Source organism: Suricata suricatta, chromosome 17 (genome assembly GCF_006229205.1).
Source record: "Suricata suricatta isolate VVHF042 chromosome 17, meerkat_22Aug2017_6uvM2_HiC, whole genome shotgun sequence".
Lineage (NCBI taxonomy): Eukaryota > Metazoa > Chordata > Mammalia > Carnivora > Herpestidae > Suricata > Suricata suricatta.
In genome coordinates, this window is record NC_043716.1 from 19,383,020 (window position 1) to 19,404,457 (window position 21,438).

General features: G+C 43.0%; 1 protein-coding gene across 1 annotated transcript in view; it reads right to left on the reverse strand.

Annotated features, from left to right (window-relative positions):
• Positions 1-21,438, reverse strand: part of MYO1D (myosin ID) — a 265,312-nt gene that overhangs the window by 233,860 nt on the left and 10,014 nt on the right. The window contains exons 3-11 of the mRNA XM_029926993.1: positions 18,074-18,282; positions 16,056-16,149; positions 13,994-14,159; positions 12,257-12,310; positions 10,483-10,578; positions 6,409-6,525; positions 4,588-4,791; positions 1,251-1,396; positions 1,063-1,177 (exon numbers count right to left, since the gene is read on the reverse strand). Of these exons, the coding sequence (XP_029782853.1) occupies positions 1,063-1,177; positions 1,251-1,396; positions 4,588-4,791; positions 6,409-6,525; positions 10,483-10,578; positions 12,257-12,310; positions 13,994-14,159; positions 16,056-16,149; positions 18,074-18,282 (1,201 nt within the window). The remainder of the gene's footprint in view (positions 1-1,062; positions 1,178-1,250; positions 1,397-4,587; positions 4,792-6,408; positions 6,526-10,482; positions 10,579-12,256; positions 12,311-13,993; positions 14,160-16,055; positions 16,150-18,073; positions 18,283-21,438) is intronic.

Genomic DNA, 21,438 nt, shown 5'->3' on the forward strand with positions numbered 1-21,438 from the left:
ACCTTTTGATTCATTTCTAAATTGGTAAAGTTTCACTAACATCCTTGAACAAAGCTCTTTTATGGTGTTCTGATGTTTAACACATGACGGAAGGCAAATATGAAATCTGAGGTAGGACAGCTATTATCATACCTTTGTCTCCCTTTCTGAATGGGAAGGGACAGGAAGTAGGAAGGTAGGAAGACATATAAAAGTAACTTAAATACAGCATACCAAACGGCTTTGTACTATTACATTGGATACTTAAAAAACACTGGCTGTATTGTCTGTTTTCTTTGGCAAGAGGATAAAAAACAGTTTTATAAACACAGAGACGTGTGGGAACTCAGAAGTTTTTGCATTTTTTTTCAAGTCTGTTCTTAAGATTGTTTAAAAATACAAATTTCAAAGAAAAGTTTTACTAGGTCTCCTTCTGTCTTAAATAGGAGGTCTAATGGTAAGGAACAAGAGAGCCATGCTTTCAGTTGGGGGGCCAAGTCCTGGGGCAATCCTCCCTGCACTGTTGGTGACAACTGTCAGCATTCACAAAGGGCCATAAGAAGGGGTAACAAGGTGCCACACGAAGGAAAGCCAATGGAAACACATGTGAATGCGGGTGTTTTCAGGCATGGGTTTCAGAGAATATAAGTCATATTAACTGGAGATAATAACGATGTCATTGAGATTACAGAGTAGGAATAAGAGGAGAAAGAGGAAGGAAAGAAGATAAACTAAATGTGGAAGCAAAGTTCAGCCAATTTAAGGCAAAAAGTCGCTGCTTTGAGTGTGACACTAAACTCTCCTAGACAGATACAAACCAGAAGACCCCCGTGGCCTCAGTTAGAAAGTGCAAAGGTTATGAGTCAGCACTTCTGGGCACCGACAAGGCAGTCCACAAACTAGAGAAGCTGCACCTGTCACCCCTGAAAACGACTTGTAACTGCATGTCCCGAAAAGGAAAGCTAATGCGTAGGTGCGGCACGCTCTGGAGAAGATGAAAACAAAGCACCTGCGCAGTAAGATCTGACGTTGTTGCTGGTACGTGAAGCACACGACGGCCTGTCCCGGGGGCGCCCCACTCACGTGCTTCCAGGGGATGCCCTCGCGCTGGTACTCCTCTTGCTCTTGCTTCAGGACCAGCTGGATGAAGAGCTGCTGCAGCTTCTCGTTGCAGTAATTGATGCAGAACTGCTCAAAGCTGCAGGGAAAGGAGTCAGTGAGGTTCAGAGAAGTAAAACATAACCGAGTTTTAAGTATCTTGTCCCCTTTACCTGTTGTTGTCAAAGATTTCAAAGCCATAGATGTCCAAGACACCGATGACAGTGTTTTTCCCATGGACTGTGGTGTCGTAGTTCTTGACTTCAATAATGTCATTGATGCGAGTAACAATCCAACAGAAAAGGCGCTCGTATATTGCCTGTGAGGAAAACGACATCATTAATTCTCAGTCCCCTCTTGGAACTGAGTCTTCTGTTTACATCTGTGGTAAGTTTTCCACTCCTATCCACCTTCTCCTTACCACTGAACGTAACTGTTGTGACTCTAAGCAGAAAAATTAGAAATGCACATCACCTGCTTAAAAAACTACATGATGAAGGGGCACCTGGGTGGCTTAGTCAGGTAAGTGTCTGACATCAGCTCAGGTCATGTTATCTCGGTTCATGCGTTCGAACCCCACGTCGGGCTCTGTGCTAACAGCTCAGATCCTGTAGCCTGCTTTGGATTCTGTGTCTCCCTGCCTCGTTGCCCCTCCCCTGCTTGTGCTCTGTCTTTCTACCTCTCTCAAAAAACCCCAAAATATTAAAAAATTGTTTTATAAAAACTACATGATGTATGCAACACTAAAGTAAATGGTTTGGGTTTTTTAAAGATTATTAACAGTCACTATGCTATTCCAACACCATTCCCAGGGATGTCTCTGTGCCCAGCTGTATCAATAATTTGCCTGCTCCCTTATAGAATTTGTTTCATTGCTTTATTGAGAGTTCCATCAAGTAAGGAACCAGGGTGCCTGGATGGTTTAGTCTGTTGAGAGTCCAACTCTTGATTTTAACTCAGGTCATGATCCCAGAGTCATTGGATCGAGCCCCATGTCAGGCTCCACACTGAGCATGGAGTCTGCTTAATATTCTCTCTCTCCCTCTACCCCTCTACCCTGCTCATGCATGCTTTCTCTCTCTCTCTCTCAAAAAAAAAAAGTGGGGAACCAATGAGTTAATATCTATGTTCCAGTAGAGCCCTATGGATTCTAAAAATATAAATGTTGATTTACAATACCACGTAAAGATCTGGACCAAAGGCCACAGTTTGAAGTCCTTAAGAATGAAACACATATCCAATACTCAAGGACACTCACACCAAGACACACGTGGACAGAGGCAGCACACACTCACACACACTCATGTCCCGACACAAACAGGCTCTGCAGTGCCACATCTTTAGCACGCTCGTCTTCAACAGCTCCCTCCAGCTGCACTCATCAACATCACTGCCTCCATTCTTTGCCTCCCCTTCACTCTTTGAGCCACTCTAGGCTCTGCTTACCTCCCACTGCTCCCCTGAAATGGTTCGTCAAGGACCCCAAGCACCTCAGTGTAGACACTTTCATGTGCTTCTACATGGATATCTTAGTCAGACACCCAGCGTCACTCCATCTGGTCTCCCACCTTCTTCTGGAAATATTCTCCTCTCTGGGATTCGTGATACCATACTACCTTAATTTTCCTCTGATTTCTCTGGCTGCTCCTTCTTGGTGACCTCTGGTAGGTTCTCCTCTACCTGGCCTCAGTCCTCTTCACTCCCTAACACCTCCTGAGTCATTCATCCATACTATTATTAGTAATAGTAATATATAACAGTAGTAGAACAATAGTAATATTACCCCAATGCAGATCTCTCCTCCAAGCGCCAGACTCACGTGCTGGCCAGCCTCCCTGACAACACGCCTCGAGGTCTCACGGCCATCGCAGACACATGGACCACCAGACTCCTGACCTTTCTGTCTCTGAAAACCATTCCTACTCTACTTCTAACCAGGAACAAATGACACCAGGAACTCAGATTTTGTATTCATTCACTTGTTCAACAAATATTTGCTGAGTACTTACTATATGCAGGTTGTTGGTGATACAGTACTAAACAAACATAAACGTGGTCTCAGTTTCCAAAGAGCATTAGAAATAGAATGAAGGAAAGAATTCCTCTCTCTCTCTGTCTCTCTCTCTCTCTATCCCTCAAGGTGAGTTGCATGGGATCTGAGGATAATTTAACCTGTTCAGGGTTCAGAGGCCAGGGAAAGCTTCTCTGAGAAACTGGGCTGAGATCAGAAGGATAAGAGTTTACTGGTAAAGACGGGGAGAAAAAAGCAATCCAAGCAAAGGCAACAGCATGTGCCAAGGTCCTGTGGCTGGGAGGAGAAAGGGATAAAGATAACGTGCAATCCCTGAGTGCCAGAATGAATAAAGGAGGCTGGAGTGTGGTGTGGAAGGAGGCAGGAGACACAGGCTGGAGCCAGACCACTTTAGGCCAAACAAACAGGGGCTGTGGATTTTACATCCAAATACACTCTGTCCCAAATCATCCTCTTTTCCCCATTTCTACACTACCTGCCGTCGTCTCTCTCTTGGGTGCTGAACTCTCTCTGGAATGGTCTCCTGGCTTCCATCCCCAGGCCCCATACGATCGCCACACTCAAGGCAGAGCAGTTGTTTTAAGCATGCAGCTTGCTGTCACTACCTCTGCTTAGAACCCCCCACTCCCCACTGTACTTGGCTAAACCCAAATTCCTCTCGAGACTAAACACCATGCCTGACACTTAGAAGAGTAAAAACAGAATATGCAGCAACCTAACCATCCAGCGAAAAAGAAAAAGGAAACAAGGAAATGTAAACTTGGGAACATAAAACATTTGCCCTGCAGGTAACAAAGGGTTAAAGTTACAAGCTCTTACAAACTGGCAATAAAGTGAGAGCAGCCCTGAAGAAAAAAGGACAAAGGGTATACCAGGAAATTCTCAGCATGGATTTAAATACCTTACGAAAAATATGGAAAGATGCTCAAATACACCGGCAATGAAAATTAAAGTAACAATCACGTTTTACTGCCTACCCAGAAACTCTATAAATTTACAGTTTAAAATCGACGTGTCCTCTGATCTGGTGAACTCCTTCCTGGGAGTCTGTCCAGTGGAAATGAAGGTGCTGGTGTGCAGGGTTACACGCACAAGGATGTGGCCGCACTATTTGTCGTGGCCGAAAAGGAAACAAGGTGAACAAGGGGGAGGATGGTTAATAACTCACAGCGCCATCGCCACACAGACATGGAACCGAGGGGCGGGGACTCGTCGGGGAGCCTGAGGTGGAGCTCACACACGGAAGAGCAAAGCAAACTGCAGGGCGAGGCGAGGGCCCACCGTGAGCCCCCCGGTCAGTCGGCCTCGCCTCCCTCAGAAGGTGTCCTGAGAATGACGCTCACAGGCGGGGGCTTTTACTGAGACTATGGTGGCCCCAAAGCACCATGGTTTCTAAGAGCCTGAACCCACCTTCTAGGAACGTGCGGACACGCCCTCACAGAAGCCCCCCACAACCGCAACGGCAGCCGCCAGCGCACCTTGGCGAAGGCGTCCCTGCCATAGCTCGCTTCCTGCTCCGTGTGCTGCTTGTCGATGACGTCGCGGCCCGTGGCCACCGTCCGGTAGAGGAGGGCTTTCTCGACCATGTCGGTCTTGGTGGAGAGCAGTTCCGCTATGACAGATACAACTTTGCCGTTTTCGATGAGAGGCGTGTCTCCGTCCAGCACAAATTTTAAATTTCCCTAAAAGCAGGGTGAAAAAAAAACCAAGACATCATTTCCAGCCCGATTCTGGAACGTTACATCAGGGATACATTTGCCAGCTTAAGATGAAATTCAACGTGACCTTGCTTGTAGCACGGGTTTTCCTTAAACACATTACATATACATAAAAATCTAGCGCTTCATCCATCGCTCTTCCCCAAACACCCATCTATCTTTTAGTCTTCAGTGTTTGTTTTTGATGGATAGAGGTTTTTTATTTTTATGCAGTCGCATCTGTGAATCTTCTGCTTTAGGGCTTGTATCATACTTAAACCATTCCCCTACCAAAGGCTTTATGAATATTTAATATTTTCTTTGAATACACAGCCTTTCCCCTTCTGTTTAAGCTTCTAACCCACTTAGAATTTATGTTGCTGTGTAGCGCAAGGAACCTATTTTTTTTCAGATGGTTAGTTAGTTGTTCCAATATTATTTATTGAATGAACAAACTTTCCCTCTTGATTAAAAATGTCATCTGTATTATATATTAAATTCCCCCCTCCAAATTCCTAAACTTATTTATACTTTATTTACTCAATAAGCAATAGTTATCAACCATCTGCCAACGGTCCAGAGCATCACCTAATCTGTTGATTAACCTGAGGGAGTGTTCTACAAGTTTTAAAGTCCTGCCACTTTTACCGTCATTTTGAATCTGGCAGAATTCGTCACAGCCCTTCTCCTCCCTTCCTCCTCCCCTACTACTCTTTTTTAGTACATTTATTTGATCTTCTTACATATTTACTGTTCTGGGTAAATTCTAGAGTCGTTAAGTCAACTTAAAAATAAAATTCCTGTTTGGCTTCTAAAGGTTATTGTTGCACCTTATTTATAAGCCGGCTGAAGGAATGGGACGATTCATAATGTTAAAGTCTTCTTAGTTAGGGACACTTCTTTGAGGTAACAGTTACGTTGCCCTGCAATGTTTTTCATCTAGGTCCTGCACCTTTCATTAGAAGTTAAGCCTTTCAACGTTAAAGGAAAAGGTAATTTTTATTCTAGATTTGAATTCATGTTGTCCTTCACTTTTTCTAAGGCTCCGTGTTCATGACATTTTCAACATCTACCATTACACAAGCGGTAATGGAGTCTGCTGCAGTGTGGGGGGAAACGGCCGGCCTGGGAGCTGCCAGGCTGGTCTGCAGCGCTGGCCACAGTGACCTGGCTGTGCCGTTGAGTCAGACATGCCACCTGCTAGGGCTCCCTTCCCAACATGAAAAGGAGATGATCAAAATTCCAGTGCTAAAAATTTATGATTCTACATCTCAAGTGCTTTTAGAAATCTATTCTGTTCAATTAGATCATGCCACTGGTAGTCACGTGGTTACTGACTACATTAATCCTTGGAATTAAACGGTTCACAATCTGATATACCAGTAAGACAATTAACTAAAGCTAAGTTTTAAAACCTACAGTGCTTAGAAAATCCCTCATAATAGTATAAAAGGATGGAGAGAACCACAGATACAGCAATTTCTTCAAAACGTGAGAGAGATTTTCTTCATATAAATATCTATGGGGAAAAAGGCAAATCTTCCGCAAGAGCCTCTTGTCGCCACAGGGAGGCAATATTGTCTGACAGGTGTCCTTACTCACCAAGTGAAGAATAGCAGCCAAAATCTTATACACTGTCTGAATCTCCTCAGGTCTGAAGCCAATGACTTTCATGGCTTCAGCTACTACTTTGAATTCTGAGGCGTCGTTGATGGAAGACTGGGAATGAAAATGGAGAATTTAGGTCACTGACATTTTAGAGAATTAAAATCAAATAATTATGAGACTAACATTCAAGTTTAGCCAAGATCTTGATGCTTTTGTAGTAATTCAGCAGGTCCCTTGAGAAAATAAAAATTTCAGGGAAAGAAACATCACTCTGCACACACAATGTCCACTTGTATGTGAGATGGCCGCCATCATGCAAAATAAGCATCACACACTTTTCTGGAACCTTCAGGGAGGGAGCAAATCCTGAGCTGACTCAAAGCTGACTGCCACTCCGTCACGAGTGAAGAAAACACGACATGGAATCACAAATGGAAATACTACCCGTGGGAACCTCCAAGACACATGCCTGGCTATTGTTGCCTGTGGCTTTTTAGTCCAGAATTAGCCTTCTTGTACAGGCTGGTAATAACACCCCCTCTCTTGAAGGCTTTTCATTTCATGGGTGAGGAAAAGCAGGCCCCCCAAAGCGGCCTGACTCAATCGTTCAACACGCTATTAAATATTCTGGGATCACAACCACTTTTTCACAAACATCAGATCTTCTAACGGATTTGGGGGAAAGCGGGTGCTCTAGATTGGATGTTTATATCCCTCCAAAATTCCTACGCTGAAATGCTGACCCCACCAACCCCCAAACGTGATGGAATTAGGAAGTAGGACCTTAGAGAAGTAATTAGGTCACAAGGGTGGAGCCCTCAATAATGGGATCAGTGCCCTTACAAGAGGACCCGGAGATTTCTGGTCCTTTCTGCCCTGTGAGGACACGGAGAAGGCCCCACCTATAAACCAGGAAGGAGGCCGTCACCAAGTCTGCAGGCGCCTTAACCTTGGACTTCCCAGCCTCTGGCACAGTGAGAAATAAACATTTGTTGTATAAAAGCTACCCAATTTTTGGCATTTTTGTTGTAGCGGCCCAATTAGAATAAGACAGGAGTTCGAAGATCAATCACCGGCCTCGAGGAGGCGCAGCCATCAGGCCGGAAATACACACACGTCAACAGAAGTTCACAGTGAAGCGGTGGGTAACTGCCCAGCTCAGAAGCAGCAGTTCCAGAGGGCCTGAGCCTGACGGTCCTCTCCGCGGCGGGCAGGGGGCGCCACAGTGATGTCGAGGAGCGGGCCTGAAGCTTGGCTTCTGAGAAGGGGTGCGGGGATGGGTCACTGTGCCTGATGAGCACACCTTCCTCTAGTACCCGGGACGCAGCCAGGCAAGTTCCTCCAGCTCCCCCTTCTCTGACCTTGGGCAAGATACTTAACCTCATGGAGTCTCAATTTCCTCATGGATGAAATGGGCCTAATAATGCATTTCCCACAAGGTTGTTGTTGTGAGAACTGAATGAGAATTATGTAAGACACCTCCTTATAGTTGCTAGCACTTGACTAGTATCAGATATTAGTATTATTAGAAGCTGCAACTGTGCTAGAATTTCAGAGACTAAATGTCCTACTTGGGGAAGTGTGGGCTGCTAGAGCCTGATCTGTCCACCTCTCTCCAAGTACACGTGTCCTTCAGGGCCAGCGTCCCTCCAGCCTTGGGGTGTAAACTAATCACAGAGACAGGTGACCGCTCAGCCACGGACCTTTGATGCTTTCTGAGGTCTTCCTAGCTAAAAGGGGACATAGGACAGGGACGTTCCTCTGCCTGTGACTCCTGGAACTCCTGCTTTACTCTGGGACCACAAGCACAATCAGCCTGCGCACACAAACCAATCCAGGGAGGGTGGGGGAGTGTGAAGGTGAAGAACAGATGACATCTTGATCCCCGCGCCCCCCCCCGCCCCCGACCATGTTGTGAAGGCAGTAAATTAACCAACTCTGGAACTGTCCCATCTCAGTGCCTCTCATTACAGGAGATAATTAAGTTCCTCATTGTTTGTAGAGACTTTTAATTGGGTTTTATCTTCCCTTCAACCCGAAGTATCTTAAATATACATGGTTCCTATATTTTAGGGCAGTTAAGTAAAACTGTGACACAGAGTATAATACTTTATAGTTATTAAAATCATTCTATTAACTTACATCTAATTATTTGTTAATGGGAAGATATTAATGATTATACTGTAATTTAATAAAATCGAGTTTATTTAATCAGAGTTTACTGCCTGATTCCATTCATAAATATATAAACACAGGGGTGCCTGGCTGGCGGGTCAGTGAAGCATGCAGCTCTTGTTCTCAGGGTGATGAGTTCAAGCCCCACGTTGGACGCAGGATTACTTACTTAAAAATAAAATCTTTAGAAAAAGAAGAGAAAAGAAAGGAAAAGAAAAAGAATATACATAGACCATTATCAGTAACTATCTCTGGGTGGTAAGCTTTAGCTATTATTTAGTTTATTTTTATTTTCTTCTGGTGCTTCTTTATTTTAGGTTTTGACTACGATCACGCATTACATCTTTGTTTCTGTGAGAGAGGGAGAAAAAGGAAGGCAGAGAGAGAAGAGGAATGGGAAAATCTTGAAAAGGGAACCCAAACTACATTTAGCTTAGAGCAAAGGCTTTCTGTGGGCACCACATGATTAGGTCAAAAGTAAGTCGGTCAGTAAGACACTTTGATTAAAGCCGGTCACTGGCTTTTTTTAAATGTTTGTTTATTTTGAGAAAGGAAGAGTGCAAGTGGGAGTGGGTCAGAGAGAGAGTCCCCAGTGGGCTCTGAGGTGTCAGCGCAGAGCCCCATATGGGGCTCAGACTCACGAACTGTGAGACCAGGACCCGGGAGGAAACCAAGATTCGGATGTGTAACCGACTGACACCCCCCGGACACCCCTCGGGTCCCAGGCTTGGTCAGTGCCGGCTTCACAGTCCCGCTCCAGTCTCTGAGGGCTGCTCGCCCCCTCTCCTGAAGCTCGAGTGTTGCCCTCTATTGTCTTGCTTGTTTTCAATTGATTTTCACCCAAACATCCTGCTCTGAGCTGACTGTAAAAGCAAACAAAACAACTATGCAACTTGAATGTCAAATGATGGAAAATCAATCGGGAAAGCCTAAATATCACTTCTTCCCGTGCATGGCAATAGAAATACGGCTAAATCAGCAATGAAGGTATAATTTGCTTCAGATGAATAATAACAAGAAAAAAAAAGAGAAACACCTCCCACATCTTGGATCCTTTCCTTTTCTTTCCTTTTATAAATTCTTTTATTTTTCCTCTGACTACAAAAGCAATGTATTTTTTATTATAAAAGAAATTTAAACTCTGGAAGAGTACAAGAACACGAATACCTGTAACCACATCCAACCTGAATCAGTAATTAAAGCCTTGGTCTATTTCCCAACATATCTTACTTTAGGTATTTATACACCTTTCCCCCAACAAAGTAGGATAATATTGTAATTACCATTTTATAACCTACCATCAACAAAATACTACATTTCTAGGATTAGTGGTAAAGTGACTGGGAGAAAACGAATTAGAAATAAAAAAGGAGAAAAGAGTCTGCATATGTGAGTACAAAGGACCCGCATGCAAGTGAAGGAAAACCAAGTGGAAAATTTCGGAGGCTGAATGAGTAGGAACATTCCAGGGTCACAAAACCATGTATACATCAAAACCAGTACTTCAAACAACAGTGAATGGAGATCTTTGATACTCAATTTCAACCAAAGTCCTTTTAAGGTTCCTTCTGTCTTCCCAGCTCGCCTGTGGTGAAATCATATGGTATCTTCTTTTAAGGTGGATTTCCTGGGCCTATCAATCTTTTTATAGTGAGAAAAGAAATAGGATTGAAAATTCAAAGAAAACACAAGATCACAAGAGACAAGCTTCTTTCCTGTCAGATGGTGATGAAATACAGAAATGGTCATTAAGCGAAGTCGCTGACCAACAATGCGGTGAATCTCTGTCCCTGAGAATTTAAAACCCAGAAGGCAGCACGCTGGACCAGATATTTACTTAACGGCCCTTCTGATTCTTTGTCTGACCCTACATCTCAGAGAGGAAGCCCTTACCTTTAACTGGGCTCCTACGCGGATATAGTTGTAGGAGGCTAGGGACTTCTGGAGATGCAGAGAGCGGAGGGTCTGATCTGAACCTCCTTGGAGCAGCTGAAAAAATATATTAATTAGAAATAAATTGATAAGATACATACTGAACCAAACACATCAAACACTCTGACAGTGGTAACCTTGTTTTGACTATGGTCATTTGTTAAACGGGGGCCTGTGTGTCGTGGTGGACGCTTGCTAAGCAGCCTCATTATCCAGGATCGGGTTGCATTTCAGAATTCAGAAAAAGTCAATACTGCCCCCCCAAGTAAGAGGTGTCAGCAGACGGTCACATGCTGACCCACGCCAGAAACACACAATCTCCCCTCATCAATCTCTGTATCCAGGGCCGGAGCACTACTGGATAAATAATCAAGACTGCAGCATTGAACAAAGACCAATTTTCACACTTTCATCCAGTGGGAAAACACTGGGAAGAGGTTATGGGTTTGGGAAATAAAAGGAACTCTTCTACATTGGGTAAAAAAAAAAAAAAATAGTTTAATGAAAACATGGTAAACTGTCAATAAAAACACAAGCCTTTCTATACAGAACATGCCTTTGGAAGGCACCAGGTTTAAATTCTCTACATTAAACTGTATCCTTTGTTTTACTTAAAAGGTACAATCATCAGATTCTTAAAAGTGATCTTTTAAATTAAATATGCCAGAACTTGTACATACAAATGAGCACCATCTATTACAGTGGTTCCCTGGAAGGAACTGAACTCGGCTGAATTGTATTCAACCTAACACTGTCACCGCTCAATTACCTGCACAGACAGTTTCCGCAGGGAAATCAATCTTACTGATTTATAGTTTTACTTTTTACAAATCCCAAAAAGCATTGCTTCATTTGATCATCCACCTTATTTATTAGCGTTGGTTTATATTACTTTTGGCTTTAAAAATTGTAAAAATGTATCGTGCTTGTTCTCTGAGCATGAAGACTTGCTAACAGGCTATTTCAAATGATTTTGCCTTAAATTCTAAAAGCATTCGTAAAGACATATCAGATTGTTTTCTAAGCAATCATTGCTTTGATGGGATAAAGAAGACAATTCTCTCTTGCGTTCATAATTGTTTCAAGTAATCATCTTGCTTTATAGCCTCCATGAGCAAAATAAAACTGAAATTGTATTGCTATGCCTGGGGCTCCCAAATATGGGAACAACAGCTTCGACTGAAGATAAAACTTAGGGGCGCCTGGGCGGCTCAGTCAGTTAAGCGTCCGACTTCGTCTCAGGTCTTGATCTCTCAGTCTGTGGGTTCGAGCCCCGCGTCGGGCTCTGTGCTGACAGCTAGCTCAGAGCCTGGAGCCTGCTTCCGATTCTGTGTTTCCCTCTCTCTCGGTCCCTCTCCCACTCATTCTCTATCGCTCAAAATAAAATAAAGACATAAAAAAAAGAAAAGAGAAGAGAAGAATTAATTTAACATACTGGGAATTTACCATTTCAAACGCCTCAACAGATACTAAACTATTCTCTATGTTGCAAAAAAATGTGACGCTCCACCAAGGCAGGCGGTCGTCAGCTGGGCTAACCACCCTGGCTCTGGGTCACAGTCAGGCTCCGTCTCAGAAGCAGCACGTAGGGCAGGGCGTGTGCACGCGTGTGTAATGTGCGGTGGGCCGATGGAGGCAATGGAGGCCCAGGACAAGGGAGAGCCCCGACATAGAAGATTCGTCCTTGGTACAACCGGGCAGACGATCGATTACCTGCACAAGAGCAAGTACTCACCTGATAGAAAGAATGAAAGCTTCTTTCTCCTGGCTGTTGCACAATCACGCGAGACTTTAAAAACAAACAAAACAATGAAGTCGTTAATCTGAGAATGCACCCCTAAAACAAAATGGAAGTCACGATTCTCAGGAAATTGCACACCAACAGTGCCCTTAAATGTCCTAACAGGTCCCGTGGATTACCGACCTGAAGCTAGGCCTCCTCCGTGGGTTCTCCTGTGCAATTTTAATATTTTTGTAAAATATTTTTTTTTACCGCTTAAAACAGAATTCCTCAAACTTTCTGAAAATAAAACTTTTTGTTTTTTCCTAACCCGCAGCCTAACGATGGAATTTTTAGGGGGAGGAAGACTGGAAGTAGGAGAACAGGAATGTTTAGGGAGTAAAGTCACAACACTACCTTCCCCCAGGCTCTGCCCGGCATTCCAAAGAGCAATGCCTTGTATCTTGTAGGGAAATCAGCTGAGCAAGGGCCCTTGCCTTAGATGGCTCCCAAAAGACTAGGAGAGGGTTCAAAATGTATGTTCATTCAAAGGGGTCCTTTTGATCGACTCTGTACATACAGTGAGGCCGTAAAACATTTTGGAAAAAGATTGATAATACCTGGGATTTCCAGTCCTTTTGTAATGGACATTGATACAGACACTCATTTCCTTAACAGTCTGACTTCAACTTAAACAAGGACAACAACAACAAGAGCAACAAAACGGATTCTACTGGGCGCCTGGGTGGCTCGGCTGGGTAACTCTTGATTTCGGCTCAGGTTGTGATCTCACAGACATGGGCCTGAGACTCGTGTCGGGCTCCATGCTGAGCATGAAGCCTGGTTGGGACTCTCTCTTCCTCTCTCTCTGCCCCTCCACCCTGCTCATGCTGTCTCTTCCACTAGTAAAATAAACTTAGAAACAGATTATACAGCATTACACTGCCATACAGGCTACTATGAATAGAAAGCAGAAGAAAATGAGATTCAAATGAATATAGATGAAAGTATCAAATCAATATGTTGTACATCTTACACATACACAATGTGCAAGGTCAGTGATATCTCAGTTAAAAAAAGGTTGCTGGGGTGCCTGGGTGGCTCAGTCGGTTAAGCGTCCAGCTTCGGCTCAGGTCATGATCTCACGGTTCGTGGGTTAGAGCCCCACGTCGGGCTCTGTGCTGATGGCTGGCTCAGAGCCTGGAGCCTGTCTTCAGATTCTGTGACTCCCTCTTTCTCTGGCCCTCCCCTGCTTGTGCTGTCTCTTTCTGTCTCTCAAAAATAAATAAAAAACATAAAAAAAAAAAAAGATTGTTGCTTGGGCATGATTCTGTGAGAAGAGTGTTATTTCAGAGACTGGACCCACTAGGTCTCCTGTGCTGCACTCAGGAAAACAGCATGAAGACACACGAGTGTGTCAACAGGGGAGGACTGATCAGTCCTGGGTTGGGCTTTGGCCAGACCGCACCCTGAGGGTGGCACACATTTGAATACCACTCCCGCCCACACAAACGCCCCTAAATCCTTATCTACAAAGCTGGAACCTTCCCAACTCGAGATAAATATATATATAAGAGCTAATAAGAACACAAAGAATAACTTGTCAATGACAACTAACCGAGAAGCATGAAGGGTGGGAAAATAGGATTAAAAGCTACTTTGAAGCAATTTTAAAAATTCTATAAACACAATTAGGTTTAAACAAAATTCAGCACTTGAAGACATTACCCTCAGAAATTAAGCCCATTTTACCTTCTCCAGTAAGTAGTTATTGATATGTCCACCAATAGGATCCCCCTTGAAATCAAAGTTGATATCCATGTATTTTCCAAACCTGCTTGAGTTGTCATTACGGTTGGTTTTGGCATTTCCAAAAGCTTCCAAGACACAGTTGGACTTGAGCAACATATTCTTCACTCTAGAACACAGATAAATGAAAGTCATCATAAGGACTTTTAGAGGCGGAGCCTTTTGGAAAACTGGATTTTGTTAAAGCACATCCAAATATTTATACAGAGATGCTGACTGCAGTGTTATTTGCCACAGTAAAACGGACCAACCCAAACCCCCCCTAGCTGCCCACCAAGGCTGGTAAAAACAACTTTCTCCTACGGCAGTATGTATTGACTGTACTGACGGAGAAAGATGTCCTGAACATGTTAATGAATGAGAAATTAAGTTGCAAAATAATATGTGTGGCAGGATCCTTGTGTGACTGTGCGTGTGTCTGCACTGAGTGTATGTGTATGCACACAGTTAGTCACTGCTTAAAAAGCTGGAGGGAACAGTACTCTTAGCTACAGTTACTAGGTTGACAGGGTAGGATTTTGTAGAGTGGATTTCATGGAACTTCCACCTGGGACGAAAGGCTGTATTTTTTAGTTTAAGTGAACATGTTTTATTTGTATAAAGAAAAACCATTAAGAAAAGGTATGTTCCCCAAAGAAAGAAAGAATAGGTGACAATGAAAATGATACAGTTTTTAAAAGTACTTGTTTATAAAGCCTAAAACACTGAAATTTACTAAATTTAGTTATACATTATAAAGACGGTCTTCATTTGTTTAGAAATTGCTCATTTTGTTTGAAGCTATACGAAATCTCCCCTTTGGATCGTTACTTAATTCCTTCTTTATTCAGTGAATGCTAACGTTCTACAAGCAGTCTCTGCCAGTGGATACTTTTTAACTGCATGCTACCCCTTAAGTCTTTGTTTTCATGTCACTGACAGAATCCCCCTTGTATGGGCACATGGGCGCGCCTGCAGAAATAGCTTTGGCCACTGAAATAACTGAACACAGCCGACTCACCACTGCTAAGTGACCCCACAACCTCTCCACACACACACACACACACACACACACACACACACACACACACACACACACAAATGTGGGGAGGGGCAGTTCCACTCTCAAGGTAAACAAAGGCAACTATTTTTTTGTTTGTTTGAGAGAGAGGGGAAGTGGCAGAGAGAGGATCCAAAGCAGGCTCTGCTCTGTCAGCACAGAGCCAGATGTGGGGCTCGAACTCACAAACATTGAGATCATGACCTGAGCTAGGGTCAGATGCTTGCCTGACTGAGCCACCCAGGCGCCCCAAGGCAATTACCTTTAAAACTCTGGTGAGATATACTCATGAAAGACTAACAAATCTACAAATGCCTTACTCTACTATATCAAGTAGGTTTAGAAACAAAATGAAGTTCTCAGCCAGTCATTCTACTGAGCTGCTATGGAAATTAAGATAACTTACTCACATTCTTGTCCTTGTTACAGGAGATTGCAAAGTCAGAATGAGAAGTGGTGATGTGTCACAATTAAGAAAAACGTCTCCTTGGGGCACCTGGGTGACTCAGTCAGTTCAGCCTCCAACTTTGGCTCAGGCCATGATCTCACGGTTTGTGAGTCTGAGCCCTGCATTGGTATCTATGCTGACAGCATGGAGCCAGACTGAGATTTTCTCTCTCCCCTTCTCTCTGCCCTTTCCCTACACACACTCTTTCTCAAAAATAAATAGACATTTAAAAAAAAGGAAGCAAGAAAATGGGGCGCCTGAGTGGCTCAGTCAGTTAAGCATCCAACTTCGGCTCAGGTCATGATCTCCCAGTTCATGAGTTTGAGCCCTGTGTCGGGCTCTGTGCTGACAGCTCGGAGCCTGGAGCCTGATTCGGATTCTGTCTCCCTCTCTCTCTGCCCGCCCGCCCCCCCCTCCCCCACTCTGTGTGTGTCTCTCTTTCTAAAAGGAAGGAAGGAAGGAAAGGAAGGAAACAAAGCTTCGATCAGCATGTATCCCCATTTTTATTCTGCCCTTACCTTTCAACCTCCGCCCTCTGACTGGGGTTGGTGATGGCCGCAATGTACTGCATAATGTACTTACTGGCTTCAGTCTTACCAGCTCCACTCTCCCCTGGGGGAAAAATTGTGCATGGCTTAACACTGTACCTTAAACCAAGAGTAAGCTAATTTTTACCAGAATAATTGCAAATTTTGATGTTATTTACTTAAAATTCTTTATGTTTCACTGTTCGCTTTTTTGAGTTATTTCCGCCTATCTTGATATGGTATAGGTTCTAATAGATCTGAAAATGTTGAAACAAACAAACCAAAAAAACTACTACAGAAGTAAAAATAACCAGTAGATTACAAATCGAGATTTATTTAGCACAAAAATATCACGGGATACGCTGCAGTAAACGAATTCCTTAGACCAAAGTCTTTGTACTTGGCAGTGGCTCAGTAAAGCAGAAAAGCAACAAGCCAGTGGCCATGGCTAAATTCGTATAACCTTATTCTCTAGAGCAAATTTCTTTCAGTCTTCACAAGGGTGAAATAATTCCTCCAGAAAATTAAAGTTGGAGTAATTTTAGTGGAAACAAGGCAGAGCAAAACAGCAAGCTCCAGACATGGTGTCACATGACAGCTGGTGGGAGGCGGGAAGAAGGGGCACTTTGGAATGAGCTGCCCAAACTGTTACCTGTATATCCCTCCTGACTCAAGGATTCCACCTGTAAGCATTTATACTACAGAAATACTAAAAATACAAACATAATCAAATAATGATAATAATAATCTTCAAAGGTCTAAGGAGTATTTCTGCAGACTGTACTGCGTGTCACAGCTCCAGTCTGAAAATCAGATGCCTGTCAGTGGAGGGCCAGGCAAATAAATGACTCAGCTACCCAGTGGGGCCCCACACAACTGTTAGAGGACCCCTGCTTCCACAGAGATATGCCAACGAAAAGGTGACCCCACTCTATATGGTTAAATGCAAAAACAAGTTACATAACAGCTCTTATGACATAAGTCTGTAATGATCATATGTTTATAATATAATTTCATATGCATCATGACTCTATGTATTATATACAGAAAAGACGCATAAAAGGACAAACACTAAGTTAACAGCTGTTGCTGTTGGAGATTTGAGGGTAACAAGGTTATTTGGAGGGAAGGGACTTTCTGCTTTTACTGTAAACACTTATATGATTGTTTACTCCTTTCTTTTCTCACCAGGCAATGTTGCTTTCATCATTTACTATAACATAGCCCTAGGATATGATTCTCCAGCATTAAATTACATAACTCCTCTGACCCTTAGTATTCTCATCTATATAGCAGAAACACAACCGTCTTACCACTCAACTGTCTGGATAACCAAGATGGAATAAAGATCATAAAAGTAGTTTTAAAGTATAAAGCCCCTAGTGCAGATGTGAGGTATTATTAGCACCAAGATAAAGCCGACCAGTTTGGGAGAGCCACCCTGGGCCAGTGGGCAGGCATTTTCTCTGTCCTCCGTGGACTCCACCAGGTCGCCCGGAGAGCTCAGCTCCAGCTCTCGGGCGCAGTCTGCTGCCGCCCCCTGCTCTCCGGGCGCCAAAACTCCAGCGTCTGGCTCTGACAGCCCACTTCTGGTCCCCGTGCCTGTATGTCCCATGACACGAGGTCCCCTTTCACCAATCTGACTTTAAGTTCATTGTTCATTTTTGGTAACTCAGGATTTCATTTTCTTGGTTTCATTCTGCTATTATTTAAAATAAATTTTTGTTAACATTTGATGCAGAACATTTATGTCTTTGAGATGGGCGTAGGGGGAATCCTGCACATGGGCTCAGTCTACAAAGCTGAAGCCCATCCACATGTAACATGTATTTGCATGAACAACGGCCAGAAGGGATTTCATAGTTATTGTTCACTGCATTTTTTTTCTCTTGTAAAGCTGCTTACATTTCTAACTTCAAAAAAGATCTATTCAACAGTTTGGATCCTTGAGTACCTAATAAATTAAATGGATTTTGACCCTGAAAGCACAGGGGATCCCCTCTGAATACCTGATATCACAATACAAGTGTCTTTTGAGCGCCTCTTCATAGCTTTGTAAGCAGCGTCAGCAACTGCAAAAAGATGAGGCGGTCTCTCATACAGCTCGCGCCCTTTATACTGCTCAATCGTGTCTCTCCCGTAGATGTTCAGCGACTTATAAGGGTTCACGGAAACGACGACTTCGCCAATGAATGTGTAGATGCGCCCTTTTTCAAATCTGCACAGAAGCAAAAGAAATGAAAAAAGGAACAGCTATGGTTACAAAGAAACACTGTCTTTCCGAAGAGTCTCATTTCTGAGAAAATCCGAATATCCCAGGAACAGTTTTTGAACTGACATTTCATTAATTCTGAATTTAATTTTAGAGACAATGCTTAGGTTGTGCCCCTTTAGATGTTGCTGGCAGAAGAGACCAGGAAGTTAAAAACCAGGAAAGAAGAAAGAATTTAATTTTTTTGTGAGCTGGATATTTCCTATTTCCAAAATACAAAAGGGTAAGTAGGTGTTCTAGGAAGCGCTCTAGTAAGGGGAGAAACAGAAGTTACAGCAGGTCTTGGAATCTACTTAGCCAGATTTTCAATTATAAAGAAAACTGTCCAAATACATTTCTCTTTTCTCCCTCCCTCTTGAATCTACACTAAAATGTCAGTAAAGGGGCGCCTGGGTGGCTCAGTCAGTTAGGCGTCCAACTTCGGCTCAGGTCACGAACCCAGGGCTTGGGAGTTCGAGCCCCACGTCTGGCTCTGTGCTGACAGCTCAGAGCCTGGAGCCTGCTTCCGATTCTGTGTCTCCCTCTCTCTCTGCCCCTTCCCAGTTCATGCTCCTTGTCTCTCTTTCTCTCAAAAATAAACATAAAAAATTAAAAAATAAAACATCAGTAAAGGAATACGAACACTAAAGTTCATAATAGAATGGTAGAGGAGATATTTCTGGCACACATCAAATATATTATTTTTACAGATGGCCTAATATTCCATGGTATAGATTATCAATCTTTATTCAATCATTCCCTTCCCTGCAGTTATTATGAATAACACTGTAGAAAATATTCCTGACACATAATCTTACAAAACCAGTGCTTTCATTCTGTGAGAAAGCTGGCTGAAAGGCATGTGTATTTTTCTTAAGTATTTATAATAGGGTCCCACCTTTTTACCACAGAACTCTAGAATGCTGCCCCATATATGATTTGTATGTATAACTGTACATTATCGGTGTGTGTGTGTATATGTGTGTGTGTATGTATGTATATGTCTTATTTGGTAAGGGATTACACAAGCATGGAAAAATATGAAAGACTACATGTTCTGTTTTATGTACCCTTTTTACATACAACATGGTGATGAGGAGGAAGGCCATGTGGTGGATGAAAGGAAGCTACAGGAACAAAGGGAAAAAAGACAACTCCTGTCATATACAATATGACTTAACGCACAAAATCATTTGCCTATATTTGCAAAGAAAAAATTTAAATATAAAACTTAGAAAACCCACATACAGTCACGGTTTATACGTTAGTCACACATATAAACACCCACGAACCAGAGCGAGACCAACACCCAAATGGACATTTGTACACACGTTGCCGCCGCCCGCCGCCCGCCGAGGGGCACAGGAAGGCTCGGAGCTCACGTCCGAGAATGAAGGGAGCACCAGGAATGCTGGGCCCCAGACAGGGGCCAGGTCTCTAAGCTCTGCTGCTCAGGACTCGTGCGGCAGGAAAATGAGACGACAGGGGCAAGGACCTTAAACTTCCTTCACAAGGGAATGCAGGCTGTTGGCTATAATTAGGAGTGGAAACAGAGGCTAATAATCAACAATAAATTAAAACCGAGATTTTTATTAGATAATTAAGGTATACTTAAATAAAAACTATGAATAAACCTGTTAAGATTTTCTGTGCATTTTTCTACTGTGGTTTCCCTATGAATCCTAATTGTTTGACGCAAAGTTTATACGGTGGTTAAAAGCATGGACACTGGAGTCCTTTACATCAGGGTCCGAACGCTCACACTGCAAATACAACATCTGTGAGACTTTATAAAACTATTTTACCTCCATGTGTTTCACCTGTCAGATGGACAGTCATACCCCATTCTCACCTTGGCATTGAGTAAGTACTTAAAAAGGGGGGGGGGGAATTAATCTTATGCTTCCAATTATGCTCTGCATGAAAAATATTTTTAATGAATGCTTTTATTTTATTAACATTGCTACCTAAGTCACAACAATCCTTACACGTGAGGAAACAATTCAATAATTATAATCCGATTCCTGCTTCAGCTGTTAATCAACGAACAACAAGCCACAGGGAAAATGTCCACATAACTCATGTTCAACCTCCCCGCCCCAGTAGTAAAAAGCTAAGGGTCACTACCCAAGCCTTTCTGGCTTAACCCGCAAGTTTGCAGGACATGCTCAACAGCTGTCTTCAAGGATAAGAATTAGGAGGACATGATTTTTTAGTTTTAGAAATGCTGTCCAAATTTGGAGGGGGGGAGGAAGAGGAGGAAGAGGATGGTAGGAACGAGAGATTAGCTCGCAGGTCTGGAACTCCGTAAAGTAAGACACAGCAGATAACACATGAGATCAGAATGTAGTTCTAAGATTCCAGGTCTGCCTAATTAGGAAATTCCTTTTAATTCCAAATAGAATATTTTGCTTATCAAAGCTTCTAGACATCAGGGTTCTAAAACACAATTAAAATACATGCATAAAAGCATCAAATGCATAACTATTACTGTTAAGAGTGTGGGAAAAGGTCAACAAATTACGGTATTAAATACAATGCTTTGGTAATTTATAAAACGTTAGAAACTTACTTGAAACTTGGTTACCACACATGAAACTTTCAGTTTGGTTAAGGCTTAAACTCACCGCCAGATGGTGCCAGTGTGCACTTTAACACCAACCCAAGATTCCAATTTGCTGCAGAAAGCCTCACTAAGGTAATGTAGCATGAAGTCACACCGAGTAACCTGCTTGGTGTGCTACCTAAGAAACTACTGTAATGATCCTCAATGAAAGTAGGGTGATGCCATCTCTTACAAGAGACCAAGGGAGACATTTCTATGCCTTCTGTGTGCCAAGCTTGCATGACAAACTTTTATAACGCATTCTTCAAATATGTATTCAATATCTACTATGTGCCAGGCACTGGGCCTGACTGGGAATTAAAAGATGAACAAAGTGCAGGGAAGTATTGCAAATGAATAATAACAATATGATAGGTATGATAATAAAGGCATGTACCGTGCTGGCAAAGATGAGCACAACACACCCCCTTCAATGAGGAACTAAAGAGTAAGACACTAAGGGCAGAGCAAGGCACATGAGGCCTTTGTGCCCTGGCCTCCACTTTTCTCTTCACTTG